The sequence below is a fragment of the Hemiscyllium ocellatum genome, chromosome 1, assembly GCF_020745735.1.
Source record: "Hemiscyllium ocellatum isolate sHemOce1 chromosome 1, sHemOce1.pat.X.cur, whole genome shotgun sequence".
Classification (NCBI taxonomy): domain Eukaryota; kingdom Metazoa; phylum Chordata; class Chondrichthyes; order Orectolobiformes; family Hemiscylliidae; genus Hemiscyllium; species Hemiscyllium ocellatum.
The window spans coordinates 139451680-139464834 of record NC_083401.1 but is presented as its reverse complement, the minus strand read 5'-3'; the positions used below and the strand labels follow the sequence as shown (position 1 = coordinate 139464834).

The window sequence follows — 13155 nt, the reverse complement described above, 5'->3', positions numbered from 1 at the left end:
AGATTTTCCTACCATTCCAGGCAACATCCTGGTAAACCTCCTCTGCACTCGTTCTAAAGCTTCCACATCCTTCCTATAGTATGGCGACCAAAACTGCACACAATACTCCAGATGAGGCCTCACCAGAGTCTTATACAACTGCAACATGACCTCAGGACTCCGGAACTCAATTCCTCTGCCAATAAAGCCCAGTACACCATATGCCTTCCTCACAGCACTATTTACCTGGGTGGCAACTTTCAGAGATCTGTGTACATAGACACCAAGATCCCTCTGCTCATCCACACTACCAAGTAGCCTACCATTAGCCCAGTAATCCATCATCTTGTTATTCCTACCAAAGTGAACGACTTCGCACTTAGCTACATTGAATTCCATTTGCCACATTTCCGCCCAGCTCTGCAACTTATCTATATCCCGCTGTAACCTACCACTTCCTTCCTCACTATCCACAACTCCACCGACTTTCGTGTCATCCGCAAACTTGCTTACCCAGCTTTCAAGTCCTTCCTCTAGATCATTTATAAAGATAACAAAAAGCAATGGTCCCAAAACAGATCCTTGTGGTACACAGATGACTTGTGTCATAGCCTGGTGGGATTGGGGTATAATTGGGCATCATGGGGTGGTAAAGCTCCCGGTAGGGGAAATGAAAAATTCTGTTCTTGTCCTTGTGTCATTTAACTTTCTTTCTTTTATGGCTGAGGGATACGTAGCTTCACCTTAATGTATTCCTGTATTACTGTCACATCAGCAAAACTAAATGCAGGACAACAACTTTGAAATAACTGGCTTGGCCAGTTGTCCACCCATTAATCATGGCTTGCTCCAAAAATGAGAGGACCCGTACAGAGCAGTCATTCAGAAAGGAATATATTCAGCTGAGAGTTCAGCCTTTCCAGACTGACCACTGCTTCCAGCAGAGGCTGATTGCAGACCTTCTATCTATTTGAGGTCATGGACTCTTACCATGAGCAAAGGTATGACTATAAAATGCCAGTGAGGCTCCCACACACACAACTCATTTTCTTTATGCAAACAGGACACACCAACAAGAAAAATATGATTTGGAGGTGCCGGTGTTGGACTGGGGTGTACAAAATTAAAAAACACACAATACCAGGTTATAGTATAATTTTATTTGGAAGCATCAGCTTTTGTAGTGCTGCTCCTTCATCAGGTAGTTGTGGAGTGTAAGATCATAAGACAGAATTTAAAGCAAAAGTTTAGAGTGAGATGTAATTGAAATTATATATTGAAAAAGACCTGGATTGTTTGTAAAGTCTCTCATCTTTTAGAATGGGCATGTCAGTTTCAGTTCTTTCATATGTAAATTCTAGAGCTTTCTTAAAGTTACACTCTCAAGTGAAATAGGTGCCATGTCGGTCCAGATAATGAATTGAAGGTGTGAGGTGCCCTGTGTGAGGCTGTCTGCGCCCCAATGTTCAGACTGATTCTAATCTAAAAAGGGTGTTTAAGGAATCTTACATGGATTCATGCATGTTGAGCAAAATAAAATGTAATTCTGCAAATTCAAAATTCACCCCACAAACTTATAGAAGTGTGTGCGTATGTGTGTGGGGTGGGGGTTTATGAGTGTCTGTGTGTGAATGTGTGTATGTGTATGTGTATGTGTATGTGTACGTGTTGAGTGTGAGTGTAAAAGGATATAAGTCTGTGAGAAGAATCTTAGGTTCATGTCACACGACAGGTGAGCCCACTGCACTACACACACACACACATAGACACATACATGCTCTCTCTCGCAGACACTCATACCCACTCCACCTCCCCAGCCCCCCACTCACACCCACACGCGTACACGCCCATACCCATATAAGTTTGTGGGGTGAATTTTTACTTGCAGAATTACATTTTACTTTGTTCAAAAACTGCATGAATCCACGTAAGATTCTGTAAATCCCATTTTTTAGATTAGAATCAGTCTGAACATCAAGGCACAGACAGCCTCACACCTTCAATGCATTATCTGGGCTGACATGGCACCTATTGTTAAAGTTCACTTGACAATATAACTTTAAGATTGTTCTGGGATTTACAAATGAAAGAACTAAAACCAACATGCCCATTTGAAAAGATACGATGCTTAACTAACAATCCAGGTCTTTTTCAATATATGATTTCAGTTACATCCCACTGTAAATTTTTGCTATAAGTTCTATGTCCTACAATCTTATTCTCCACAACTGGCTGATGAAGGATCAGCGCTCCAAAAGCTAGTGCTTTCAAATAAACCTGTTAGATAGAACCTGTTAGGCATTGTGTGATTTTTTAACTAGGTAAAATATGGGCTTCTGTCTTCTAATTTGGTACTTGCAGCATCCTATTGCTGTTGCTTCTCTTTCTCTTCCATTTTAATACAGAACGGCTCACTAAGAAGGACATTCTAGCAATTATTGTTGACTGGTATCTGATAAGTTCCAGGTTCACTGAAACCAAAACAAAGCTAAAGCAAGTGAAGCTTCTTAACATAAACACAGTGGTTTCTGGAATACATACATGGGCCATTTTATAAGGTTTAACCAAATGAAAACAGATATAGGGTGCTGGTTTGCTCGCAGAGCTGTAGGTTTGATATCCAGACGTTTCATTACCTGGCTAGGTAACATCATCAGTGGCGACCTCCAAGTGAAGCAAAGCTGTTATCTCCTGCTTTCTATTTATATCTTCCTTCTGGATGGGGTTCCTGGGGTTTGTGGTGATGTCATTTCCTGTTCATTTTCGGAGGGATTGATAGATGGCATCTAGATCTATGTGCTTGTTTATGGCGTCGTGGTTGGAGTGCCAGGCCTCTAGGAATTCTCTGGCAAGTCTTTGCTTAGCCTGTCCCAGGATAGATGTGTTGTCCCAGTCGAAATGGTGTTTTTTTTCATCCGTGTGTAGGGCTATGAGGGAGAGTGGGTCGTATCTTTTTGTGGCTAGCTGGTGTTCATGTATTGTGGTGGCTAACTTTCTTCCTGTTTGTCCTACGAACTAATCAATGACGCCCACCACAGACTCCGAAAATACAACAGGGTAATTGCACGCCAAAAACCGTTATTCAAACAAGCAACAAATCAAGAATGGACAGACGCAGTAGAACGAGTCATAAACACCAAACAACGACAAACACAGATAAAGAAAAATTGGAATCTGAAGAAAAAACTTGACAAACTCACAAACAAAGATAAAACCGATAACACAGGGGCATGGATAAAGAACTTATCAGACCAGACCCTATCAGACGAAGCAGTACTAGTCAAAGGATTAAATTTCAATTACTGAGACGCTGACAAGAAGGATTTCCTAGCGGCATTAGAAACCACATTGAAGGACAACAATCTCACGGAAGAAACACAGCAAACGATAGGCAGACAGTTGCACATACTCTGAGCCAAAAGAGGGAAGGAAACAAACTGAACACACAAGAAAAGAAAGCCCTAGAAAACCTCAAAAAAGACAAAAACATCGTTATATTACCTGCAGACAAATGTCGGCTCACAGTCATCCTGAACAGAAGGGACTACATAGAGAAGGCCAATGCACTACTCGCAGACACCAACACCTACCAAAAGGTGGCGCTAGACCCGCCCCACAATTAGGAAACAAAATTACATATCTCCTAAGAAAATTACACAATTCCGGACAATTAAACAAGATGGAATTCCAGAAAATGAAACCCAACGAGACCAACACCCCACGATTCTACGGACTACCAAAAATCCATAAACCAGGAGCCCCCCTCAGACCTATAGTCTCACTACCCGGAACACCAACTTACAGACTGGCCAAAGAACTACACGCAAGACTGAAGTACCTAGTAGAAGAATCACAGCACTCCATCCACTCACCCAGAAATTCCTAAAAATCATCAAAAACACCAAAATAGAGGAAGATGAAGCAATGATCTCATTCAACGTAACAGCGCTGTTCACCTCCATCAACATCGACCTAGCAAAGGAAACACTCGCCACACTTTTAGAACAGACCATCACACACACACACCAACCACCATCAATCACATTACCAACGAAAATATCATGAAGCTAGTGGACCTGTGCCTCACCACCCACTTCACTTTCAACAAACAAACCAACGGCACACCCATGGGATCTCTGCTATCAGGATTCATAGCAGAAGCGGTAAAGCAAAGACTAGAACAAACAGCCCTACCAACCATCAAACCAAAAATCTGGTTCCGCTACGTAGATGACACTTTTGTCATCACAAAACGAAACAAGATAGAAGAGGCATTTAACATCATCAACAACACCCTCACAGGCATAAAGTTCACCAAGGAGGAAGAAACTGACAACAAACTCGCATTTCTGGACGTCACAGTAGAAAGAAAGGACAAGGGAGAATTACAAACCTGCGTATACAGAAAACCGACAAACACTGACCAAATACTCAACTACATCAGCAACCATCCCAACACACACAAATGAAGCTGTATCAGAACACTATTCCAATGAGCCACCACACACTGCAGCACAGACGAACTTCAAAAAACAGAGGAGAACCACCTATATGATGTATTCAAGAAGAACGGATACTTAAAAAACAAAGTGCGCAGATTCCTCAAGAACAAACCCCGACAAGCAGACAAAACACAGCCAGAAACCCTAACCACCTTACCATATATCAAAGAAGTTTCAGAAATGACAGCCAGACTACTGAGAACCCCTCGGAATCCTAGTAGCACACAAACCCACCAACACTCTCAAACAAAAACTAACAAACTTAAAAGAACCAGTACAACCCATGGACAAAACCAACGTCATCTATAAAATTCCATGCAAGGACTGCCACAAACACTACGTAGGACAAACAGGAAGAAAGTTAGCCACCAGGATACATGAACACCAGCTAGCCACAAAAAGACACGACCCCCTCTCCCTCATAGCCCTACACACAGATGAAAAAAAACCCACCATTTCGACTGGGACAACACATCTATCCTGGGACAGGCTAAGCAAAGACATGCCAGAGAATTCCTAGAGGCCTAGCACTCCAACCACAACACCATAAACAAGCACATAGATCTAGATGCTATCTATCAACCCCTCAGAAAACGAACAGGAAATGACATCATCACAAACCCCAGGAACCCCATCCAGGAGAAATATATAAATAGAAAGCAGAAGACAACAGCTTCGCTTCACTTGGAGGTCGCCACTGTTGATGTTACCTAGCCAGGTAATGAACCGTCTGGATATCAAACCTACAGCTCAGCGAGCAAACCTACACTCTAAACCTCAACCTGAGCTACAAACCTTGTGAAAACAGATATGTGCTACCATCTATAACAAGGTGCAGCAAGGTGGCTCAGTGGTTAGCACTGCTGCCTCACAGCATCAGGGACCAGGGTTTGATTCTCGCCTTGGGCAACTGTCTGTGTGGAGCTTGCACATTCTCCCCATGTCTGCATGGGTTTTCTCCGGGTGCTCCAGTCTCCTTCCACAATCCAAAACTGTGCAGGTTAGGAGAAGTGGCCATGCTAAATTGCCCATAGTGTTCAGAAAGTGTAAGTTAGGTGCTTTAGGGTAAGTGTAAAGTAATAGGGGAGGGGAATGGGTGTGGATGGGTTACTCTTTGGAGATCAGTATGGACTTATTGGGCCAAATGGCCTGTTTTCACACTGTAGGGATTCTATGATTCTAGATCTCTGTCTTTCTGAATAGTTTAGATGTGTCAAGTAAATAACTGCAGCCAAGATATCACCAGTTAGTCAGACTAAATTATCTCTAGTTATTTACATATAATGCTTCAGTGGTTCCAATGTAAATTCTAATGTTAATTAATTCACTTTAATACCCAAATACAAAACCAGAGGAAGCTCAATGGTGGGTAGTTTATTTTGCCAGATCACATCAGAAGATGCCTAAGTGCAACAATCATGCAATAGTTCTGTAATACTGAAGTGAAGGTGATGGAAGAAAACGGTAATCCATACGTGAACTAGTAACCACCTGGGCTAAAGAATAGTTCTATTGTAAGTTCTAAAAGACATTAGTATGTATACATGTTCAAAATATGACTGCTCTGAACTTTTTTTGTGTGTAGAATGGAGATGTGGGTGGTGTGGAGAAAAGGTGACTGAATGGAGTAGTTTGGAGCTGGAGATCCTGGGTTAAATGTTGGTGAATCGTAGCTGAGCCCTCTTCCACTTGACCCCAGTCCCTCCATCTACCATTGCTATCTCTTCTCAGTTCCCCTGAAGTAGAGTGGGTGTCATGCAACTGTTGAGATTTGAGTAGTTATAGCACACTTAGCACCCTCTAGTGGTTTCCTGCAGCAATAGTCATGGTTCAGAGCTGTCCTTTATTCTGTTTGTTATAGTATTGGACACACTTTCCCAGCACAGGAGCAGTACTGAGCTTAAACTAAGCAAAAGCAAGGCGAAATATTTTATGTTTGACATTTTTTTTGTTATTGTATGTGTATAAAAGACAATATCTATGATTTGAACTGGTAAAAAGAAATGCAAACACATTTTCAATCTGCCGACCAAATACACAGAGTTGTCACTCTTATTTCAGCTAAGCTTAATAATGCCTAAACTGTGTGATGAGATTTCATAAACCTCATATTCTGAGATCAATTTAAAATTACTTCTTGGCTCAGCATAGCAATGAAGTGAAAAGACATGTTTATCATTTGAACAAGTAACAGTTGCCTCTTGAATTGACAGATATTTAGACCTGCATCTTTCTGTCAAATTGATTTGTTCTGTATTGTCTGTCAGTCATGTTGGAAATACTCAGGTACCATCCACATAGAAATAGAATGAATGTGCTCAATATTAACTTGGAGCTGAGGAGGAAGCAATAGGAAGCTCAGGAGACCAAATTTTGTTGTTGATCTGATTGGCATTTATATTGCTGTTTTCAAGCCGCAGCCAGCCATATTGAGAGGAACTGTCTGATAGGATTAACCTTTAGTGCCAGGCCGGAGATGAAGAAGGGACAGGAAGGCCTGGGGGCATTGGGGAAGCTGAGGGAAGATTGTTGCCTCTCAGGGTAGGCAGACACTGCAAAGGTCACGTACATCTCCATCTGTGGGGGCGAGTTGATAAACTGTATGCAGTAAGTACTGAGTCCAGATTTATAGACGGCCCAAAACACTGAGCAGGCCAGGGCTACATTGAAAATGGTGGTTCCATTTGAGGCTTGTAGCTCATGATAACACTTAGTCGTATAGCCATAGAGATATACAGCACAGAAACAGAACCTTCGCTCAAATCTATCCATGCTGACTAGATATCCTAAGTAGATCTAGTTGCATTTGTCAGCATTTAGCCCACATCTATCTAAATCATTAGAGGTTTGGATTAGGAATTGGCTGGCTGGAAGGAGACAGAGGGTAGTAGTTGATGGAATAGGTTCATCTTGGAGTGCAGTTACTAGCGGTGTTCCACAAGGGTCTGTTTTGGGACCATTGCTGTTTGTCATCTTTATAAATGATCTAGAGGAGGGGCTTGAAAGCTGGGTGAGCAAGTTTACGAATGACATGAAAGTCGGTGGAGTTGTGGACAGCGAAGAAGGATGTGGCAGGTTACAGTGGGATATAGATAAGTTGCAGAGCTGGGCAGAAAGGTGGCAAATGAAGTTCAATGTAGCTAAGTGTGAAGTCATTCACTTTGGTAGGAGTAACAAGAAGATGGATTACTGGGCTAATGGTAGGCTACTTGGTAGTGTGGATGAGCAGAGGGATCTTGGTGTCCATGTACACAGATCTCTGAAAGTTGCCACCCAGGTAAATAGTGCTGTGAAGAAGGCATATGGTGTACTGGGCTTTATTGGTAGAGGAATTGAGTTCGAGTCCTGAGGTCATGTTGCAGTTGTATAAGACTCTGGTGCGGCCTCATCTGGAGTATTGTGTGCAGTTTTGGTCGCCATACTATAGGAAGGATGTGGAGGCATTGGAACGAGTGCAGAGGAGGTTTACCAGGATGTTGCCTGGCATGGTAGGAAGATCGTATGAGGAAAGGCTGAGGCACTTGGGGCTGTTCTCATTGGAGAAAAGAAGGTTTAGGGGAGATTTGATAGAGGTGTACAAGATGATTAGGGGTTTAGATAGGGTAGACACTGAGAACCTTTTTCTGTTAATGGAGTCAGCTGTTACTAGGGGACACAGCTTTAAATTAAGGGGTGGTAGGTATAGGACAGATGTTAGGGGTAGATTCTTTACTCAGCGGGTTGAGTGTTCATGGAATGCCCTGCCAGTAGCAGTGGTGAACTCTCCCTCTTTATGGTCATTTAAGCGGGCATTGGATAAGCATATGGAGGTTATTGGGCTAGTGTAGGTTAGGTAGACTTTGGTCGGTGCAACATCGAGGGCCGAAGGGCCTGTACTGCGCTGTATTTTTCTATGTTCTATAAATCCTTCCTATTCCTATACCCTTCCAGATGCCTTTTAAATGGTGTAATTGTACCAGTCTTGACCACTTCTAGCAAGTGATTCCATACATCCTCTGTGTGAAAAATATCCCCCTTAGGTCCCTTTCAAACATTTCCCCTCTCACCTTAAACTTATGACCTCTAGTTTGGACTCCCCCAATTTTGGTGTCATCTAGAAACCTACTAACCATACCTGCTACGTTCGTATCCAAATCATTTACATAAATGATGAAAAGCAGTGGGCCCAGCATCGATCCTGTGCAATGCCATTGGTCACAGGCCTCCAGTCTGAAAAACAACCCTCCACCACCACCCTCTGTCTTCTACCTTTGAGCCAATTCTGTATCTAAATGACTAGTTCTCCCTGTATTCCATGTAATCTAACCTTGCGAACCAGTCTACCATGTCTTACTGCAGTCCATGTACATCATGTCCATTGCTCTGCCATCATCAATCCTCTTTTTGCCCACATGATTTCCTTCCTACGTATACTCCTAGTGCCTTTATACTATTCCAAGGATTAACTCATTCTCTTCTGTCTATACCTGACATATGCTTTCTTCCTCTTCTTAACCAAAACCTCAATTTCTCTAGTCATCCAGCATTCCCTGCACTTTCTACATCTACCAGTTTTGTCTTTCACCCTAACAAGAATATTGTGTCTCTGGACTCTCGTTATCTCATTTCTGTAGGCTTTCCATTTCCAGCCATCCCATTACCTGCAAATATCTGCCCCCAGTCAGCTTTGGAAACTTCTTTTCCGAATACCATCAAAATTGGTCTTCCTCCACTTTAGAACTTTAACTTTTAGATCTGGTTTGTCCCTTTTCTGTCACTATTTAAAAACTAGTAGAATTATGGTCACTGGTCACGAAATGCTCCTCAGTCACCTGCCCTGCCTTATTTCCCAAGAGGGGGTCAAGTTCACATACCGAATCAAAAAATTTTCTTGTACAAAAATTCCTCTTCATCCAAGCCAGTCAAGGACCATATAGCAATCCGGTCTATATGTGGAAAGTTAAAATCCTCTACTATAGCCACCCTATTATTCTTACAGGTAACTGACATCTCCTTATAAATTTGTTTCTCAATTTCCCGCTTACTATTGGGGGTCTATAGTACAATCCAATAAGGTGATCATCCCTTTCTTATTTCCCAGTTCCACTCAAATAACTTCCCTGGATGTATTCCCAGGAATATCTTCCCTAAATACTGCTGTAATGTTAACCTTAATCAAAAATGCCATTCCACCTCCTCTCTTGCTCCCTCTTCTGTCTATCCTATAGCATCTATATGCTGGAACATGAAGCTGCCAGTCCGGTCCAGCCCTGAGCAATGTTTTTGTAATTGCTATGATATCCCTATCCCATGCCCTGAGTTCATCTGCCTTACCAGTTAGGCCTCTTGCGTTGAAATAAATGCAATTTAATTTATCAGTCCTACCTCATTCTCTGCTTTGTTTCTGCCTGCCCTGACTGTTTCACTTGCTCCTTTTCTCAACTGTACCAGTCACAGACTAATCTCTTTCCTCACTATTTCTTTGGGTCCCACCCACCAACCCCACTCCCACTTACTGGTTTAAATATTCCCAAGTAGCTCTAGCAAATCTCCCATCTAGAAATCTAGTATATTAGTCCCCTTCCAATTCAGATGCAATCCATCCATCTTCTATAGGCCACTTCTACTCCAGAAGAGATTTCAAACGGGAGAGGGACCAGCAGGAGGTGGTTGGGCACATTGGAACTAACAAACTAGGAAGAGAAAAGGATGAAATTCTGATGAGAAATATAAGAAGTTAGGCAGGAATTTAAAAAGGAGGTCCTCAAGGGTAGTAATGTCTGGATTACTCCTGGTGCCACAAGCTCGTGAGGATAGGAATACATGGATCGAGCAGATGAATGCGTGACTGAGAAGCTGGTGCAGGGGAGAAAGATTCACATTATTGGATCATTAGAATCTTCATTATCCTGTGAATCATTCCTGTGAAATGTCTTGGGACATTTCACGACATTAAAGGAACAATTCCAATATAATTAGAAGTTGTTATAAAGCCACAGTACATTAACTAGTCTGTATGTATGAGTGTAACGACAAGTTGCAACTGAAATGCTAATTCATTTTCCTCTTTACAAATAGTGACTGACCTACTGTACTTTACAATATCTCTATTTTGTTTTTAATTGAGATAGTTTGTCCCTTTCCATTAAGAAGTGACAATGTGATGTTGCACGGAAATTAATATCCAGCTTGTTCATCAAATCAGGCAACTAGAGCGATAGGGCCAAAGGCATTTATTACACCTGAGACCTTAATCCAAAACAAGTCATTGTCTTTAAGCAATGGGATGAGAATATTTTATGTCTGAAGCTACATGATCCACAGGGGAAGCAAAGGGTTAGTTTGGCCACTGGATTGTAAACTAAGTTTCTTTAAGAGGTTCTTTAATTATAATTCTCCAATTAAGTAGCTCCATCAATGTGACCTATTTCTCTTTTTCTTTCAGATCAGCATCTTCATGACACATTTATCCAATTATGGAAATGATAGACTGGGACTCTATACATTTGTGAACTTGGCTAATTTTGTCCACTGTTGGACCAACCTGAAGCTACAAACCATCCCCCCTGTACAGTTGGCGCACAAATATTTTGAACTCTTTCCAGAACAAAAGGACCCGCTCTGGCAGGTATACTTCCAGTCTTCTCGAATCAAGTGTGCTACTAATTCTGCAGATAACAGTCTCATAATGACTCACCCCATTCTCCACCTCCACCTCCACTCTGTACACAAGGGTTCTCTTCACCTTGTTAATAACTGTTCCTGTGAAAGGAATCTAAGTTAATTTACATGAGAGGAGGTAGCAATCAAAAGCTCAGCTGGAAACAAACTGACCACAAGCTTCCACTTATCCTACCATTTATTATACATACTTTTTTCTGATTTTTTTTTTCCTTTAATTCATAATTTGCATCAGCAATAAAAAGTATAATTGACGCAGTAGCATTTTGGCAGGAATGGGAGCTGAAGCTAAATTCTGACTCCAAATTAATCTGAGTCATTGGAAAGTTGAGATATTCATTAGCTTTTGAGATTGTGCCTTTCAGAAAAAAACTGGGAGCGTAGTGTCTGGCATATCCTTGCTACATGGATGCAATCCTATTATGAAAATAATGCCTGGAGTGTTTTGAATGTGATTAGTATAAGAAAGTGGTTATTTATGTGAAATTTTGTTTAACTTTCAATATGGTGGGATAAATAGGCTTCTGGTTGGAAGGGTGGGGCATTGCATTAAGGAACATTTGTATTTTTTTTAAAACACCTGGGCCAGATGTGTGTCCAAATTGCCAAAGCATTTCAACCTATTTTTTAAAAATTTCCATTTACGAAGAGCCTCATCACGTCAAAGTATCTCAAAACATGGCATTTTCTTTGTCATATATTTCTCTTCCTCTAATGAGCAGCAGTTGCTATACATTTAAATATGTGGCAAGCATTCAGTGAGGATACATAGGATCTTCCTTGCTGCTGCACCATTGTTTGGAGTTAAGATTCAAGCCACCCACAAATACTAGCTGGCTGGAAGCTTGGAATATTTTTTATAATTTTTCAACAGTTTTGGGAGTTGAACTAGAAACTCTTTTCTATTTGTACAGATTAATTTCCATGCAACCACGAAAGCACACACACAGCTTTTCATCCATTATACTGCAAAGTCATCAGGTTTCCATGTTTATCTAGCTCGCTTTCTTTCTGCAGGAATTCTACTGTTTTAATAACATACCCGATTTCACTCTTTATTGGCAGAATCCATGTGATGATAAACGACATAAAGACATCTGGTCTAAAGAGAAAACCTGTGATCGTTTACCAAAATTTCTGGTTATTGGACCTCAAAAAACAGGTGAGCTTTTATCTCAAGTTATGAAGACTTGTCCATGCTATCCAAATAGGTACATAATGAATAGCTACTCACATGAACTGCTCCATTTATCATGTTCACACGATACATTTGCAGGTAATATAAAATGTTAGCTCCGGAATCCTGGCTTGGAAACATTACAGTGTGTAATATTTGTATATATCTTTTAAAATCTGTGAAATGTGTAATTATTTTTAAGAGTCCTGGATCATTCTAATTTTCTTGGATAATAAGAAATACTAGTGCACGTGACTGGAATACATTTGACCTGGAAGCAGTACCAGCAATAAGGTAGTTAAGAAAGAAGCCATGTGACTGGTAGGCACAAAGGAGAGCTACACCAAACAAGTTGAGGGGGAAAGCAATTGATAAAGAAATGCAGACACAAAGAAAATGCGTACAGAAGTAGAAAGTAGCACACAGGATTCTTGACAGATGCAGAAGCAAATCACTCCCAGGAAGCGGTCAGTTTTTATGTTTTCTGTGAAAGGAATCAGGAGCTCTTATAGGTACAATACGTTGGCCAAAAACGAGGGGCAGCACGGTGCTCAGTGGTTGGCACTGCTGCCTTACAGCACCAGAGACCCTGGTTCAATTCCAGCATTGGTTGACTGTCTGTGTGGAGTTTGCACATTCTCTGTGTGTGTGTGTGGGTTTCCTCCGGGTGCTCCGCTTTCCTCCCACAATCCAAAGATGTGCTGGTCAGGCAAATTGGCCACGCTATATTGCCCATAGCGTTAGGTGCGTTAGTCAGGGGAAAATATAGAGTAGGGAAATGGGGCTGGGTGAGTTATCCTTCAGAGGGTCGGTTGTTGGGTTGAAGGGCCTGTTTCC

At 41.5% G+C, this 13155-nt stretch overlaps 1 protein-coding gene across 1 annotated transcript in view; it reads left to right on the top strand.

Annotated features, from left to right (window-relative positions):
* The window catches only part of ndst3 (N-deacetylase/N-sulfotransferase (heparan glucosaminyl) 3), a 436737-nt gene that overhangs the window by 390329 nt on the left and 33253 nt on the right, over window positions 1-13155 (top strand). Inside the window, exons 7-8 of the mRNA XM_060832478.1 lie at window positions 10906-11088; window positions 12207-12303. Of these exons, the coding sequence (XP_060688461.1) occupies window positions 10906-11088; window positions 12207-12303 (280 nt within the window). The remainder of the gene's footprint in view (window positions 1-10905; window positions 11089-12206; window positions 12304-13155) is intronic.